Raw genomic sequence first — 18,136 nt, 5'->3', positions numbered from 1 at the left:
GGCTAAGCCTGAGAGCAACGCCTCCATGCCGGAGAGCAGCCTCACCACTGGCTTAAGCTGCGTGGCGAGGGGGCGGGGCCGGCGGTAATCCGAGAAGCAGCTTGGTATTTGGCTGAAAAGCTGCAGCGGAGGCGACTCTCTCCGCCGCAGAGAAGCAGCCGCTTTCCACTTTGTTCAGGGGGGGGAGGGGCCGCTCGCTCGCTCCAAACAAACCAGTTCAAACCGCCTCGGGGGCTCGTTCTCCAGCTGGCGTCTTCGCCGCTGCAGAGCGTGCAAAAGAAGTGAATCACTCGCTCGCGTTCAATCTAATTCTGTTGTGTGTTTGTTCTTGTCGCCCACTCAGGGGTCAGGAGAGCGCCGGGATCGTCACCAGTAACGGGGCCAGTCCCCCCACATACGTGGTCCACAAGGTAACTGGGAGCTGACTGGGAGCTGCTGCTGCTGCCCAGTTTATGGACTTCAGATGCAGGGGGAAGGTTTCATCTGCTTCACGTTGAAATAAAGCAAACGCACACAAACACACTGACCCACAACGGCTCCTTCCAGCTGGTTTCACCCTCTGACCTTACTAGTTACTAGTTACTGATACTAGTTATGCAGGTTCATAACGCACCATAAGCAAACTTATAACCAGAGTCAAGTGTTTATTTTAAGTGCGTTGAACATAAGAGTAATTTAATAAATATACATGCAATAAAGATGATAAACGCAGCGCAATAAGAGATGCTGATGGTGACAAATGACTTGTTATAAGGCAAAGTTCATTTGTAGAGCACATTTCAACAACAAGGAATACATTACATTTATATAAAAGCATTAAAACATAATGCAGAAGGAAAGAAGATTGAAAAACATTAATTTTAAAACATTAAGTGATACAGTGAAAAATAAGCTAGTTATAAAACCTCATAAGTATTCAGACTTTATAATAAAAGCATTTAATTGTGACTTAAGGTCAGGTTGTCGTTCTTTCTAATATTAAAAATAAAATACTGTATTATAATTCTCATTTTTAATACATTTTATCATCTTTTATTATAATGCATTATAATCACTGTTATAATGTGATTTATAAGTTACTCAAAGTGGTCATTGTGGAGAAAAAACTAATACAAATATGCAATAAAGCGAACATAACAAATGTTTTAAATGTTCTTTATGTTTTATAAAAGCATTACGAACACAGGACGAGCTGCTTGCATGAGAGACATGAAGCGTTTCACTGAAGTTACTGTGAAAGAAGTCGTTGTGTGGCTGAAGCCTCGTGTGTGGTTGTGTGTTTTAGGGGATGGGCTTGGTGAGCACGGCCTTCGCCCCCGAGGCGCTGCTGAAGCTGCGCTATGGAAACCTGGGCATCTGCCACACGCGCTACTCCACCACCGGCATCTCGGAGCTGCAGAACTGCCAGCCCTTCGTGGTGGACACGCTGCACGGGAAGATCGCCGTGGCGCACAACGGAGAGCTGGTCAACGCCGAGGCCCTGCGGAAGAAGGTGTGTGTGTGTGTGTGTGTGTGTGAAATGACTTTATTCTTTCAAAGACCAAGTGAGTGTTGACTGAACTGCCTCGAATCCTGGAAATTCAAAAAGATAAAAGCTTCCAGAATGTAGAAAACGCTGCTTGAGTCTGACTCTTTTTAGCGGCTTAGCTAGCTGGCTAGCTAGCAAGCTAAGTCGCTAAAAAGAGTCACACGAGAGCATCGTTTTCTACATTCTGGAAGCTTTTATCTTTTTAAATTTCCAGCTAGCTAACTAGCTAGCTAGCACATTAGCGTGCATGAAATGACCCGTTCTCCATCTTGTGGGTGCGTCCTCGCGCCCTGCAGGTCATGCGGCACGGCGTGGGCCTCTCCACCAGCTCCGACAGCGAGCTCATCACCCAGCTGCTGGCGCTGACGCCGCCGATGGAGGAGCAGGGCGCACCGGACTGGGTCGCCAGGTCCGAGTCCAGCTTTTACTTTGAATTAAAACATTAAAAAAATAATAATAAACATAAATAATGGATATATAATGTAAAAAACTTATATATATATATTTTTAAATAATTTTTATAATATATTTTTTATATACATATATATACATTATTATATACATAAATAATAATGTATGTAATACAAAAATATATGTATTTATTTTTGTATATAATCAAGATTTGTTTTGCTATTATATAAATATATATATTTGTATTATACACAAATACATTTTATTTTTTATTACATAAATATATATTTATATAATATAAAACAATATTTATTCATATGATAAAAATCTATATATTTAGTTATATAAATAAATATATTTTTATTATATACATAAATATGTAAATATTTTTATTATGTCAATATATTTATTTATGTAATAAAAAATGCTTATGCTTAAATCTATATATTTATGTATGATATAAAAATGTATATTTATTCATGTTATAAAAGATATATATCTATATAATTCTTTATATATATATTTTTAAACATATATATATATATATATATATATATATATATATATATATATATATATATATATATATATATATATATATATATATATATTTATATATATATATATATATATATATATATATATATATATATATTTATATATTTATATATATATATAAATATATATATATAAATATATATATATATATATATATATATATATATATATATATAAATATATATATATATATATATATATATATATATATATATATATATATATATATATATATATATATATATATAAAAACTCATTTATTTATTGAGAGTCTGTCCCATGTAAAGCCCCGTGGTCGTTCTCTCCGTCCTGCAGGATAAAGAACTTGATGTCTGAGACGCCCACGGCGTACTCGCTGCTCGTGATGTTCAAAGACGTCGTCTACGCCGTGAGGGACCCGTACGGGAACCGGCCGCTCTGCATCGGGCGCATCGTGCCCGTCTCCAAGATGCACAGTTCAGGTGTTCACCCGTCTGCCTTCTACCTGCTGATGTCATCCCTCCATCAGAGGTGCGATGTGTCGGCTGCTGGAGGATTAACCTCCTTCTTCGTCTCCTTTCCTTTCTCCAGGAGCCGGAGAGGAGGACACTGAGGCCTGGGTCGTGTCCTCAGAGTCCTGCAGCTTCCAGTCCATCGGCGCCAAGTCGGTTTCTGTTTTCAAACCACGTGTTCTGCGTTACGAGTGATGCATTGTGGGTGATTGATTCCCATGTCCCCCTTTCCTGGTGCTCAGGTACTACAGAGAGGTGTTACCGGGCGAGATCGTCCAGATATCAAAGCATGGCGTGAAGTCGCTGAGCGTCGTGCCGCAGCCCGAGGGCGAGCTCCCGGCCTTCTGCATCTTCGAGTACGTCTACTTCGCCCGACCGGACTCCATCTTTGAAGGTTAGGAACTGTTTTGACCCTAAACGTAGAATAATTAATCAGGATTTTGTCGTTTATCCCTCCGACTGATGGTCTTTCACTTTGACTGATGATTTTAATGTTTTAATTATTCCAAAACCAACAGTAGAGCTGTGTAAAGGCACAAAAAAACACTAATTGTTAGCGTACTCCTCTAGCATATATACGTAGCCAACGCTTATGCTAACTACCTTAAAACAACAACAATTCCAATTTAAACCTTGTGCCTCTTCGGGGGAAAGCTAATAACGTTTATTTATCTAATTTTCATCCAAAATTGTCCGTTAAGACGGTTAAATGACGCCATGCGACTCCGTTTTACGCCTTCAAAATAAAAGCACCGTATCTCAGAACAGGAAACCAGATACATTTTGCCTACGGCAGACAATAAAAACATACTGACGCAGTTCATCGTGTTGATGAACTGGATGCTGCTTCACATGCTCTCACTGTTTCTGAATGTTTTTAACTGTGAACATGGACAGAAGAAGGCGTGGCTTGTCCCTCACAGGGACCCTTACACTGAACACTGTTTGTTGTTCCCTGATGAAAAGTTACCTGTTCATGGAGAGAAAAAAAAGCAAGACAACGGCACAATGGATGAAATCAATCGATACCAGAAATATGATTTTTTTTAAAAATACAATATAAATAATTAATCTAGTAATTAAATGAATACATTTCTAAACGCAGGGCAGATGGTCTACACCGTGCGGCAGCGCTGCGGCCGGCAGTTGGCCATCGAGGCGCCGACGGACGCCGACTTGGTGAGCACCGTGCCGGAGTCGGCGACGCCCGCTGCTCTGGGATACGCCCAGCAGGTCGGTACACGGCGGGAAGCGAACCACCGGCTCACACCGACCACCTGACGGGCCTCTCTCACTCTGTTCCTCTCCCTCCTCCCCCTCTCTCAGTCCGGGCTGCCGTACATTGAGGTTCTGTGCAAGAACCGCTACGTGGGCAGAACCTTCATCCAGCCCAACACCCGCCTCAGGCAGCTGGGCGTGGCCAAGAAGTTCGGCGCCCTGACGGACAACTTGGCCGGGAAGCGCGTGGTGCTGGTGGACGACTCCATCGTAAGGGGCAACACCATCTCGCCCATCATCAAGCTGCTGAAGGAAGCCGGCGCCACCGAGGTCCGTGAGAGACGAGTTGTTGCAACAATGTTGACACAATGTGGCAACTTGAGCCTCCAGGAGAACACGACGCATAAAACACAATGACGTGCACTTTTTTTGGTGCTGGTTTTGGTGTTTTTGTCTTAAATAATACGCACACGCTCTCGTCTGCAGGTGCACATCCGGGTCGCCTCGCCGCCGATCCGCTTCCCGTGCTACATGGGCATCAACATTCCCACCAAGGAGGAGCTCATCGCCAACAAGCCGGAGTTCCAGGACATCGCCGGATACATCGGTACCATACGCTGGACACGCCACATTTCATGACTTTTAACAACATTTGTATTACTTCTAACCACATTTGTATTACTTCTAACCACATTTGTATTACTTCTAACCACATTTTTATTACTTTTAACCACATTTTCATGACTTTTAAACACATTTCATGACTTTTAACCACATTTTTTATTACTTTTAACCACATTTTCATGACTTTTAAACACATTGTTTATTATTTTTAACCACATTTCCATGACTTTTAACCACATTGCATGAGTTTTAACCACATTTTTATGACTTTAAAACACATTTCATGGCTTTTAAACACATTTTCATGACTTTAGACCACAGTTCATGACTTTAACCATATTTCCATGAGCAAACATTGTGTGAAATGTGTGTAAACAGTAAATAAAATGATAAAATGTAGTATTTAAACTAACAATGAGGATTCAAAGCATACAGTAAACCTTAAATGACACAAATAAATGAGACAATAGTTTGATTAAAAGAATAAACATTTATATAGATGTATGTATGCTGCTGATATTTTGAGCCTCTTTCTTTTAAAAAGTAATTCTGATGGTTTATCGTGTCGTGCAGGTGCAGCCAGTGTGAAGTACCTGACCGTGGAGGGCCTGGTGTCCGCCGTGCAGGAGGGCATCGGCTCCAGCAACACGTCCAGCGGGAAGGTCGGCCACTGCACCGCCTGCCTGACCGGGAAATACCCAGTGGAGCTGGAGTGGTGACGCACATCGTCACCTCGGGGGGCTTCTACGAATGAAGTGAAGCGCTAACGACAGAGAGCATACACTTTCTCCAGATGGGAGACATCCTGCTCGGGTCCTTTCACTTGAAAAGAGATGGAGATGTTGTGAAGTGGGGTTGTATGAGAGTCGGGTTTATTCCTTTGTTTAGAAACCTGAAATAATCAGTTTGAGAGAAATGTAAAATATCTTCACTTTACCTTGATGTTGAACTGAAGCCGTTATCGCTAAACACACCAGACTCCATTCACAAAAACAGTGATTTAACCTTTCAGAGAACGCAGGCCGCTGAATCACCTGATAGTGCGCTTGTGTTGTTGTGTGACTTCGGTGTCTTAAAGAGTTGATTCAGATTCACTAAAGTCTCACAACAACACAAACACACCAGCGTGTGATGCAGCAGCAGAGCAGCAGCTCCTGAGCTCTGAGAGGTTAAATCAGTGTTTTTGTGAATGGAGTCTGGTGTGTGTGCAGAGATAACAGCTTGGAGGTGAAGATAGAACATCACTTTGCAGTAAAACCTCAGACACACTTCTACACGTTGGGTACTGTCCCTTTTAGTTGTAAATGTTACATTTCATAACTGTTGGTCTGTTTACTACGTCCTCATGTCACGGCTCACCACAACACACCGATGCTTATTGTGTTTTTAGGGTTACTTTGTAAATGTATTATCAGGATATATTTCACATTCCAGATGTTGTGGCAGCGTTAGATGTTTACTGTCGGAAAAACGCACAAGGCTCGTGACCAAAAAGTTGTCTTTTATGTTCCTCACATTTACTTTTCTACCGTCGACCTAAAAACAAAGAGCATGACGCTCTTTTGTTGCTGGATATTTTGTTTTCTTAACTTTAAAACATGAATATATAACAGAAATGTTGAATAATAAACAGAAAAAACTGCACATGAGTATTTGATCTCTGTTTATTTATTTATTTTACTGTGTTTGACATTTTTATTATGCACATCTATATAATCAATAAATCACGAGGCTGTAAGTACTTTGATAATTATGTATTATACATACCCCAGTTAAAAGCTTCAAACTGGAGCATGAAATCACAAGGAAGGATTAAAAACATCCAAACTGAAACAAACATCTGGATTGAAAACAAACAGAAGAAACTTCTCTGGATGAACTCCCTCTTCACCATTTCCTGGAGGAAAAACAAAGACGGGTAACGATTAAGAAACACTTTTAAAGTTCAGAGAACAAACTGCACATCATCAGGATTCAATGTAGTCACCTGGGGGAGAAGCGTCTGCTGAGTGAACTTCCTGTTGGATGAAGAACATAACGAGGAAAATCACTTTCAGGAGGATTATTACTCTAATCCAGATTATAGTTGAACATGTGAACATTCTGTCTGCAAAGGTTGACTTTGATAAAGTGAAGCAGAATAAAGTGAGAGAGGGTTTAGTACAGAGAACATTCAGGCCCAATAGGACCCAATGGTTTCCCAATGGTGCCCCAATGGTTTCCCCGATGGTGCCCCAATGGGTTCCCCGATGGTGCCCCAATGGGTTCCCCGATGGTGCCCCAATGGGACCTCCAATGCGTTCCCAATGGTGCCCCAATAGGACCTCTAATAGGACCCAATGGTTCCCCAATACCCCCAATGGGTTCCCAATGCGTTCCCCAATAAGAGCCAATGGTTCCCCAATAAGACCCAATAGTTCCAAATAGCACCAATGGGTTCCCAATAGGTTTCCAATGGGACCCAATGGTGCCCCAATAGGACCTCCAATAGGACCCAATAGACCCAATGGTTCCAAAAAGCCCCTATGGGTTCCCAATCGGACCCATTGGGGCTATTTGAATTTTCTCATGTACAAAACCATATATTTCATTTGTATATTTATATACTTATGGTGTTCAATACGTCCAAACGCAGCAGTTTTAGGCTTTCCATTCATAAAACAAGCTATGATTTACAGTTTTATAGAACAATCGCTCAGTCTTGGGTTTTGAGAGTTTAAAGAGGAGGCTCACCCGTCCCAGAGCAGTCGGCTGCAGACACGTGGCGGCGCCGGCTCATCCAGGCGTCCTGATCTGCGGCGCGATGCCGAGGGTCGAACCTCTGAAACGCGGCGCCGTGGGAGAGGCCGCACTCGGCCGGCGGAGAGAGGAGGCGCCTCAGCACCTCCTTCCCGTGGCGCTGGGAGCCGGGGGAGGACAGGGAACACTCGTCCCTGTGGCGCTTGGACCGTGGAGGGTCGTCCCGGTCCAACTCCCTGTGGCGTTTCCTCAGGAGGGAGCGGTGGGGCGACAGGGAGAGCGCCGCCAGGGAGGAGGAGGAAGAGGAGAAGAACGGGCCTCTGCTGGCACAGAGGCGGCAGGGGTGCCGGTTGAAGAAGGAGGATTTGCTCTGGCACACAAACTTGTGGTAGAGCTTCAGAAAGTCCTCGTCGAGCTTCTTTGGGGAGTCGGAGACGCGGATCGACGGCAGGGACGAGTCGAAGGAAAGGTGCCGGCGGAGCCCGGGGCGGCGACCCGACGGTGCCGCCGGCGACTGAGGCGAGCGCAGCTGTGGGCGGAGGGAAGGATGGCCGTCTTGAAGGTGGAGCGTCCTCAGCGGCACAGCCGGGTTGTGCAGAGCGGTGGGAGTTATCCTGGGCCTCCAAGGCTCTCTGGAAAAACTTTCACCAGAATACGTTTTGGGGCTTCTAGGGAAGCCCTGAGGAGATCTACTGAGACTGGTCTCCATCATCATCATCATCTTTCTCACCGGGGAGCCGTAGACGGCAAGTCTCTCTTTGGCGGTTTCCGCTGCGTAGGCGGCGGCGGGGCGGCGAGGTCTCGAGGGACTGACGGCGCACGAGGAGGGCCGGTCTCCCAGCCGGGACGCTTCGGACACGCCGAAGGTCTCGGAGGGGTCAGATAAGTCCATCACAAGGACCGGCCGGGGCTGATCCCAACACAACCGCTGAGGAGACTGCTGCTGCACACGGTTCAGGGTCCTCAAGGGAGATTGCTGCTGCACATTGTTCAAGGTCCTAAAGGGAGACTCCTGCTGCTGCACATGGTTCAGGGTCTTTAAGGGAGACTCCTGCTGCTGCACATGGTTCAGGGTCCTAAAGGGAGACTGCTGCTGCTGCACATGGTTCAGGGTCTTTAAGAGAGACTCCTGCTGCTGCACATGGTTCAGGGTCCTAAAGGGAGACTGCTGCTGCACATGGTTCAGGCTCCTTAAGGGAGACTCCTGCTGCACATGGTTCAGGGTCCTAAAGGGAGACTGCTGCTGCTGCTGCACATGGTTCAGGGTCCTAAAGGGAGACTGCTGCTGCACATGGTTCAGGCTCCTTAAGGGAGACTCCTGCTGCACATGGTTCAGGGTCCTAAAGGGAGACTGCTGCTGCTGCTGCTGCACATGGTTCAGGGTCCTAAAGGGAGACTGTTGCTGTTGCACACGGTTCAGGGTCCTTAAGGGAGACCCCTGCTGCTGTTGCACACGGTTCAGGGTCCTTAAGGGAGACCCCTGCTGCTGCTGCACATGGTTCAGGGTCCTAAAGGGAGACTCCTGCTGCTGCTGCTGCACATGGTTCAGGGTCCTAAAGGGAGACTGTTGCTGTTGCACACGGTTCAGGGTCCTTAAGGGAGACCCCTGCTGCTGCTGCACACGGTTTAGGGTCCTAAAGGGCGACTGAGGGTCGGTCTCAGCCCTGATGAACTGCCTCTTCACGGGGCTGTTTCTGGTATCCTCCTCCTCATCTTCCTCAGTGTTGTTTTCCGGGTTCCCGCCAGCGCACCTCACAGCGACGATGAAGGTGTTGTCTCCGAGGCCGCCGCTTCGGCCCGTCCGCCGTCGCCACCGGCGGTACCTCCTCAGCACCGAGCCGGCGGCCTCGGAGACGTGCCGGCGGCGCCACGCCCGCCCGATCCGGCCGATCATGTCGGGGTAGAGCTCCACCAGAGAGCTGCCGTGGCTCCGCAGGCTCAGCTCCAGGTCCTCGTCTCTGTCCTCGGGCTGCACCTCCACGGCAGAAACGTTCCTGAGACTCTCCTCCGATGAGGTCACGGTGGAGTTGATCCTACAGGAAGCTGGAGGCCGACAAGAGGAGAACTTTAACATCCCATACTTTTACAACCTTCTCTCTCTGGAGATTCTTTCTCAGTTCGTCTGGATGGTTCAGCCTCGTGACGATGTAAAGGCTCGTCGGCGTTCTCACCGTCGTCCTCCGCAGACGGCCGTGTCTCACTCCTCTCATGGTCTTCGTTTGTGAAGTCCAGCTGTTGATGAATGAAACCGTGGTGAGTTCATGGACTTCCGGGTATTCATGGCACAGCTGTTGAAATACACTCTGTGCTTTTTACCTGAGAGTCTCTCGCAGCGTCCAGGGCCGTGGCGCAGGAAACGTCTGAGGAGTCAGAATTAATAATGAATATACAATGTGTAATCCCTGTGTATTGATAAGTTTAATTTAAAAAACACTGACCTCTCATTGATTCCTCTCTTACATTGTTCAGGCTCTGAGGAGACAGGCGCTGCATTAATATCATGAACATGTATTTAATATCTATAATACCGACGCCCTGCAGGGCCTCGCTGTGTTGTGTGTCATGTTGTGTGTCATGTGGTGCGTCGAGTGTTGTGTCGTGTTCACACCTTTGACTCCAGCTTGCTGATCTCTGCTTTGGACTGCCTTATGTGGCGTTCAAGTGCTTCATTATGCAAAGAGACAGAACATAGTTTTTCAGCCTCTTAAATATAATAATAAAAATATATATTCACTCAGCACCTTTAAAAAATAAAGTTATAAAAGTTATAAAGTGCTGTACATGGTTAAATCAAGAATACAAAAGTTAAAGTGGAAATAAAACACTGAAAATATATCAAAATAGACGGCAAGACAATAGCACCTAGAAAATAGAAAACGCTTGCTTTAATACAAAGCTTTTTATTCTTATAAACAATATGTATTAGTTTAAAGATGAAGTATTATGATTTCCTGCTTTTCTTTGGGTTTTTTAAACATAATTATAATATTAAAATGAATTTATTGCTAAGACATGTTGATGTCTAACAGTCTGAAGCTCTCATATATGAATGTGCGTGTGCATTTCTCCTAGAAAGGGCCTCACCCTGCAGGCTGGTGGTGTCCAGGTTCACCTCCACTCCTCCATCCTGATACTGCAGCTTGGAATACTGGCGAAGCAAACGCAGTAAAGTTACGCAGCGAACGTCGCATTTCACAGCGATTTCAGTGGATTTAAACGGAATCCTCGTCAACTCACCTTCTCTATGATCCGCTCCAGCGACCTTTTGTATTTGTAGCCATTTGCAGACAGTCGTGACTTGAATTCATCGTCCATATTGCTCATAAAATGACTTTAATAGAGAAGTTTTAACATGTAGCGCGAGCTACGAAGCAAACGGCGCTCTCAGGTTTAAAATTGTTCGTCGGGACCGGTGATTGGTCAGAGTGGCCTTCACTGTCGCTCGGGAATCAGGCTTTCCAAACTAGCGCATCGTTGAAAAGTCAAAATAACCGATGGTGATTTTGATTTTTTTTCTTCAAATATGTTTCACATATTCACTCAATAACATGACGTAATTGGCTTGACACGTCAACGTGTTTTTCTTGCTGTGAATAGTGTTGTTGCCTTATAGTTAATTACGATAAGTCAGATCCTCGCAGCGGAGACGACCCACTGTAACGGAAGCGTTTGAACTAGCCACCGGTGTTGACATCATCTTCACGCGACAAACACAGAAACATGTTTCCGCCTCTTCCATTCAAAACAAAACCCAAGTTGTCTGACTTGAACGTTACATAAATGAGTTGTTGTTGTTTTATTGTACAGAGGCGACACTAACGGAGCATGAGCGGGTGTTTCGCGAACGTCTCATCGTCAGCATGGCCGCCCGCTCGCTGCAGGAGCTCGTGGCCGCCGCCGCCTCGCTGCACGCGGACAGAACAGCTGTGAAATATGACGGCGGGTCCGGTTCCGGGAGCCCGGCGTCCCTGCTGCGGTACCGGGACCTGGTGGAGCTGGCCGGGGAGCTGGCTCGTGTCCTGCGCGGGAACTGCTCCCCTGACGCCGGACTGGTGGGGCTGTACTGCTCCGACGATCTGTTCATACCGGTCTGGATCCTGGGGTGCGTTCACGGTCCTTGTTGTTGTTTTCCCAACGTGTCACAAACACAGCACCAGTATCTTATTTTTTTTTAAGCATACTAAAAACATATATTGTTTTCTTAGGATCAAAGTGTGTGGTTAATAGTCTAAACCTTTCATTTAGAATAAGATAGTTCCCTTTTTAATAATAAATATAGTAATGATAATATCTTCTTATAATATTCCCTTTTTATTGCAATACCGTGTTATATGTTTTTATGTATAACATACCTTCTTTTATTATGTTTTTTTCAGTTTTATACATATAATACCTTATTTTCTAATGTTATTTTTTTACATTTAATACATTTTCTTCTATTTTTTTCTCTTTTTATAAATTCAATGCTTTATTTTTCTGATCTTGTATTGTGTGTATATACAAAATAACTTTAAAAATATGTGTCTATACACCTAATATCTTCTTATCTTACTTTTTTTAAAGCACATTGAGTCTACTATCATATGAAATGTGCTAATATTAATAAACGTGCCACCTGAAGTGAGTGGAATGAAGATGCTAAACTGTCCCGTGGTGTTGGGGGTGCAGCATCCTGCAGACCCCGGCTGCCTACGTCCCTCTGGACCCAGAAGCTCCAGGCCTCCTCACCGCCAGAGTCCTGACGCGGTGCGGCCTCCGGTTCTGTGCCGTGAAGACCGACATGCTGCAGGTTCATGTCCGACGCCTCGTGAATGTCTTGATGCAACGATAACGATCCTCCAGGATCATGGAGATGATCTCTCTCTCTCTCTCTCTCTCTCTCTCTCTCTCTCTGTCTCTCTCTCTCTCTCTCTCTCTCTCTCCTCCCTCCAGCGGTTCCAGGCCTCCCTCGGTGATCACGTGTCCGTGGAGGTTTTTGCGTCGCTGCCGAAGTTCAAACTGACGCTGGTGCGACTGGAGCCGCGAGGACCGGGGCACGCCGGAGCCCGGGTGGCGGCCAGAGCCGGTCTCTGCCACGACCCGGCCGCCGCGGGGTCAAAGGAGGCCGGGCCCGACAGCCTGGCGTACGTGCTGCACACATCGGGAACGACCGGGCTCCCGAAGATCGTGAGGGTGCCGCACAAGTGCATCCTCCCCAACATCCTGCACCTGAGGTGAGCGCCGCCACCGCCGCCATCGTGTTGATGTGTGTCGATGTGTGTTAGTGAACCGCTCGGCGCTCAGGTCTCTGTTCCAGATGAGCGAGGACGACGTGGTCCTCCTGGCCTCGCCCCTGACCTTTGACCCCTCGGTGGTGGACGTGTTCCTGGCCCTGTCCTCCGGCGCTCAGCTCCTCGTCATCCCGACCGCCGTCAAGAAGACGCCGAGCCGGCTGGCTGGGCTTCTGTTCAGGGACAACCGGACCACCGTCCTGCAGGCGAGTGACCGAGGACTAGGAACCTAGGACTAGTAACAGTAACCTATGACTAGTAACCTATTACTAGTAGTCTATGACGAGTAACATAGGACTAGGAACCTTGGGCAAATGAAAAAAAAGATAACATAGAAAAAATATGTGTGTGTGTGTATATATATATATATATATATATATATATATATATATATATATATATATATATACATATATATACATATATATATATATATATATATATATATATATATATATATATATATATAGATTTATATATATATATATATATATATATATATATATATATATATATATATATATATATATATATGTATATACTAATGTATAAATACAAATATGTATATTTCATAAAATAGTAAAGAAAAGACGTGTTCGTTTAAAAAGTAAAAATGGAGTCTTTTAGCTTCAACGTGTCTTCTTGTCTCCTTCAGGTCACGCCGACGCTGCTCGGCCGCTTCGGCCGCGCCGCCCTGCGACAGGAAGTGATGTCGCCGGGCTCGTCCCTGCGGCTGCTGGCTCTGGGCGGCGAGGCCTGCCCGCCGCCCGCCGCGCTGCGCAGCTGGAGGCACGAGGACAACCGCACGCACGTCTACAACCTGTACGGCGTCACCGAGGTGTCCTGCTGGGCCAGCGCCCACCGCGTCCCAGAGGCCCTGCTGCGGGCCGGCGCCGCGTGAGTGCCCCTCCTCCTTCTCCTCACTCCTCAACCCCTCCGCTTAGAACCGAACCGCCGGTTCCTCTCTCGTTCTAACGTGCGGCTCCTTTCAGCTCGACCGGGTCGGTGCCGCTCGGGACGCCTCTGATGGACACCACCGTGGAGGTGAGGGACGAACACGGGGGCGTCGTCACCGAGGGGGAGGGGCAGGTGTTCCTGGGTGAGGAAGACCACGCACACGCACACACACACACACACACACACACACACACACACACACACACACACACACACACACACGCACAGAGACACACTTCTAATACATCCAGCCTGATATATGAGCCAGATTCCCCAAAAATGCCTCCTCTGGCTGTCCTTGACTTCATCAGTAAAGACAAGTATAATAAATAAGTAAACTGTGTACACACACACACATACACACACGCACACACACACGTGTAAATCTTATCCCAGTGGATCCGTGTGCAGGCGGAGAGGACCGAGTGTGTCTCCTGGACGACGAGGAGGCGGCGCCCGCCGGCACGATGCGAGCCACCGGGGACTGGGTGGAGGTCCGGGACGGCCAGATGCTCCTCCTGGGCCGGAGAGACCGGCTGGTGAAGCGCCACGGCAAGCGGGTCGACCTGGACGGCGTGCAGCGGGTGAGAGCGGGTCAGAACCGGCGGCGCTCACGAAGCAGCTGGTGAGTCGGGCGCAGACGCCGTTAACCCTTCGTCTCTTGTCCTGCAGCTCATCTCCGGGCTCCCTGAGGTGGAGGCGTGCGCCGTGGCGCTGCACGGCGGCTCCCGGCTGCTCGCCTTCGTCGTGGCGACCTCACCCGCCTCGCTCCCTTTAGCCCCGCCCGGCGCCGCCGACGGGGATCTGAGCCGGCTCCTCCTGAAGCGGCTGGCGCTGCTGCTGCCGTCTCACGGCGTCCCCGACACGCTGCTTCTGGTCCCGGCCCTGAGCCTCACGCCTCATGGTGAGAACCCTCTGACGCTCCTCATGCAGGGAGAGAAAACACGTTATTGTTTTATGTTCTAGTTATTGTTGTTCGTTGCAGGTAAAGTGGACATGGCGGCTCTGATGAAGACGTACCAGCGACAGAGACGCTCTCTCCAGTCTTCTTCAGATTCCTGCAGACTGAAGCGGACCCTGGTCTCCCTGTGGCAGGTCAGGGCGCTTCTCCCCTCACAACATAACTCCACATAACTTTATAATACTCATGATAATATATATAATATTTACCCTCCGCGACAGGAAGCTCTCGCGCTCCCCGAGGACGCGGCGGTGGACGAGGCGTCCAACTTCCTGTCGAGCGGAGGAGACTCTCTGAAGGCGCTGCTCCTGCACGAGGACATCCTCGCCGCCGGCGCCGCGACCCCTCCTGAGCTGCTGCAGGTCATCCTGGACGGGACCTTCGCTGACGTTCTGCGGCTCGTCGAGCGAGCGGCGGCGGCAGCGGCGGGGGGCGCGAAGCGCCACGCGGACGAACCCCCCGCGGTGCCCGCGAAGAGAGAGCGCACTGGCGCCGCTGGAGCTCCGAGGCCAGCAGGCGAGGATGTCGGAGGCGGAGTCGGAGTCGGAGGCGGAGTCGGAGTCGGAGACGACGTCCTCGGAGACGACGTCCTCGGAGACGACGTCCTCGGAGAGAAGGAACCCGGCGAGGAACGGGGAGGGGAAGTCCTGCGCCTGGAGCTCAGCTGGTCCTCGGACACGGGCCGGTGCGTGGACGCCTCCCCGCTTCTGCTGGCGCGCCGGGGAGCCGACCCGGAGTCGGACGGCGGCCGAACCACGGTGTTCATCGGCTCCCACTCCCACAGGGTCCAGGCCCTGGACCTGAGCGCCGGCGCCCTCCTGTGGGAGCGCGTCCTCGGGGGCCGGATCGAAGCCTCGGCCGCCGCGTCTCGCTGCGGCAGCCTCGTGGTTGTAGGTCAGCGCCCCCGTGACAAACATCTGAATGTGGGTTTAGTTTCCTTTTTTGGGTTTCCTATTTTATTTGGGATGATTTTTTTCTCCAGGTTGCTACGACGGCTGCGTGTACTTCCTGTGCGCGGCGTCGGGGGAGACGCGGTGGACCTTCCAGACGGGAGACGCCGTGAAAAGCCGCCCGGCGGTGGACGCCCTCACGGGTCTGGTGGTGGTGGGCTCGCACGACGGGCACGTCTACGCCCTGGACCCCAAGGCAGGACGCTTTTAAACGCTACACCACCAGCTTCCTGTTCCCCATGTCCAAGTAGTCCACAAATAAGTTCTTAGACTTGCGTTATTTATAATATTTTTTTTTTAAATACACTTTTATACCATATTTTGAACATAACTATAAACATCCAGCATGATATATGAGCCGGATTCCCCATAAATGCCTTCTGGAGCGGATACTAATAAGATACCTTTTTTGGGAAAGATTAGGACATAAAGAATCAGAATCTAAATAAACAGAAATCACAATAAAACAAATCATCAGGGTGTTACGGAGTTTTAGTAAAAAAAACAAACAATGTCAGTCAGTTCAAAAATGGAAAAATTACTTATTTAAGCCAAAACTTTGTCTGTATGGGGCATGCTGGGACTTAAAATGTGCGTATCTCTCTGCACTTGCTGCGTGAAGTGGTTTTAGGAACGTGAGCACAACATAAAGCCTTGAGGATGAAGAAACGTGAGATGGAGGAAGAAATATATATATATATATATATATATATATATATATATATATATATATATATATATATATATACTCGTTTTGTGATTTTTCAGTTATTAAGCGGGGGTCTGGAAATTTGGTTTGAAGTCATGAAAGTTGGGTTAAAAGTCGGAAGTTTGGATTAAAGTCATGGAAATTTGGTTAAAAGTTATGGAAATTTGGTTTGAAGTCGAGTGCACGCAGGTTGACGGTGCATGTTTGTGTTCTTTCAGGCGCAGCGGTGTGTTTGGAGGCGTCACTGCGGGGGCGGAGCCGTGTTCTCCTCGCCGTGCCTCCACCCGTCGCTCAGACGGCTGTACGCCGCCTCGCTGGGAGGTCGCTTGCTCTGCCTCGACACCGTGAGTACCACGATGACCACATGGCGGCTCCGGCGCACCGAGGGGGGCGGTTCAGGTTCACGAGACGGCTTTTTGTTTTTGTTTGTCCGCGTCCCAGGACAGCGGAGGCGTCCTGTGGTCGCACCGCCGAGACGTCCCGTTCTTCTCCTCGCCCGACGCCTCCTCCGGGCGGCTGCTGATCGGCTCGGTGGACGGAAACATCTGCTGCTTCAGCGACACGGGGACGCTGGTGAGAGGAGGCCGGAGGCTTAAAGGGACAGTTCAACCCCCAAAAACACTGCAGAGATGTCCGCCATCTGCCATGCGGCTAAAAAATACATTTTAAAAACACCAATGTCTCCATTGGAAAAGTCATAGAAATTTGGTATAAAGTCATGGAAGTTTTGTTAACATTTAGTTTGGTTAACATTTGCTTTAAATTGATGGAAAGTTGGTTTAAAGTCATGGATATTTGGTTAAGAGTCATGGAAACTTGGTTTAAAGTAATGGACGTTTGGTTAAAAGTCATAAACATTTAGTTTTAATTAATGGAAATTTGGTTTAAAATCATGAATATTTAGTTAAAAGTCATAGAAGTTTGGTTTAAATTGATGGAGGTTTGGTTAAAAGTCTTGGTAAAGTCATGGAAATTGTGAAAATTCATGAATCCGGTTAAAAATCATGGAAATTGAGATTAATGTAGATTCATAAATAGCGCGACAGTAAGAAGGACAAACATGTACTTTTGATTTCAGGGTGAACTGTCCCTTTTTAATGAGAGCAAAAAACAAAAACTCTTTGTCCTCTGCAGCTGTGGCAGTTCCTGACCGGAGGGCCCGTCTTCTCGTCCCCGCGCGTCACCCCGGACCAGCAGGGGGTGCTGTGCGGCTCGCACGACGGCCGCCTGTACCGCCTGAGCCTCGCCGCCGGCGCCCTGGTCTGGTCGTTCCCGACCCCGGGGAAGGCGTACTCCAGCCCGTGGGTGCTGGACGGCTCCGCGGTGGGCCGGCGGGGCCCCTTGGTGGCGCTGGCCTCCACCGACGGCACCCTGTGGGTGCTGGACGCCGCAGACGGGCGGCTGCTCGCCTCGCGCCGGCTCCCCGGGGAGCTGTTCTCGTCCCCGGCGGCGCACGGGCGCTCCCTCGTCGTCGGGTGCCGCAACGACTTTGTGTATTGTCTGAATCTGACCGTCAAAGAGGGAACATGACATGTATTTATGTGCTTTTAAAAAATAATAATAAACTTTACTTTTTTTATAACCTTGTCAGAAGGTGTTCCTCGGTTGTTTCACCCAAACCTCAAAATATTCACTTCAAAAAGTATTAAACTAGAAAAAAAATCTCACATTTATGAACCTTTGAACTAAATGTTTAATTGATTAAATGTTGCAGCTCTAA

General features: G+C 47.8%; 3 protein-coding genes across 3 annotated transcripts; 2 read left to right on the top strand and 1 right to left on the bottom strand.

Moving 5' to 3' along the window:
* Positions 1 to 25: 25 nt before the first annotated feature.
* ppat (phosphoribosyl pyrophosphate amidotransferase) lies at positions 26 to 5,549 on the top strand. The gene is made up of 11 exons (XM_068592788.1): positions 26 to 84; positions 344 to 410; positions 1,286 to 1,492; positions 1,825 to 1,937; positions 2,813 to 2,958; positions 3,068 to 3,140; positions 3,231 to 3,382; positions 4,094 to 4,221; positions 4,315 to 4,536; positions 4,693 to 4,813; positions 5,404 to 5,549. The coding sequence occupies exons 1-11, from the start codon at positions 26 to 28 to the stop codon at positions 5,547 to 5,549; spliced, it is 1,434 nt and encodes a 477-aa protein (XP_068448889.1).
* Positions 5,550 to 6,539: 990 nt separating this feature from the next.
* Positions 6,540 to 10,944, bottom strand: si:dkeyp-117h8.4 (uncharacterized protein LOC572032 homolog). Its single transcript, XM_068593054.1, has 9 exons — positions 10,807 to 10,944; positions 10,654 to 10,717; positions 10,178 to 10,233; positions 10,008 to 10,041; positions 9,886 to 9,929; positions 9,741 to 9,801; positions 7,564 to 9,612; positions 6,818 to 6,848; positions 6,540 to 6,727 (listed from the first exon to the last, which is right to left on the bottom strand). The coding sequence occupies exons 1-9, from the start codon at positions 10,891 to 10,893 to the stop codon at positions 6,718 to 6,720; spliced, it is 2,436 nt and encodes an 811-aa protein (XP_068449155.1). The 5' UTR covers positions 10,894 to 10,944; the 3' UTR covers positions 6,540 to 6,717.
* A 381-nt stretch (positions 10,945 to 11,325) lies between these two features.
* Positions 11,326 to 17,988, top strand: aasdh (aminoadipate-semialdehyde dehydrogenase). Its single transcript, XM_068592894.1, has 14 exons — positions 11,326 to 11,671; positions 12,238 to 12,358; positions 12,502 to 12,782; positions 12,853 to 13,045; positions 13,495 to 13,736; positions 13,832 to 13,938; positions 14,208 to 14,380; positions 14,469 to 14,700; positions 14,782 to 14,891; positions 14,979 to 15,651; positions 15,740 to 15,903; positions 16,635 to 16,760; positions 16,858 to 16,989; positions 17,551 to 17,988. Exons 1-14 carry the CDS (start codon positions 11,430 to 11,432, stop codon positions 17,944 to 17,946), a joined length of 3,192 nt encoding a protein of 1,063 aa, XP_068448995.1. The 5' UTR covers positions 11,326 to 11,429; the 3' UTR covers positions 17,947 to 17,988.
* Positions 17,989 to 18,136: the final 148 nt, after the last annotated feature.

Source organism: Clinocottus analis, unplaced genomic scaffold (genome assembly GCF_023055335.1).
Source record: "Clinocottus analis isolate CAN_PGR_092001 unplaced genomic scaffold, fCliAna1.0.p SCAF_28, whole genome shotgun sequence".
In the NCBI taxonomy this organism is placed as follows: Eukaryota; Metazoa; Chordata; class Actinopteri; order Perciformes; family Cottidae; genus Clinocottus; species Clinocottus analis.
The sequence above is the reverse complement of the archived record's forward strand: the minus strand, read 5'-3'. Positions and strand labels throughout refer to the sequence as shown.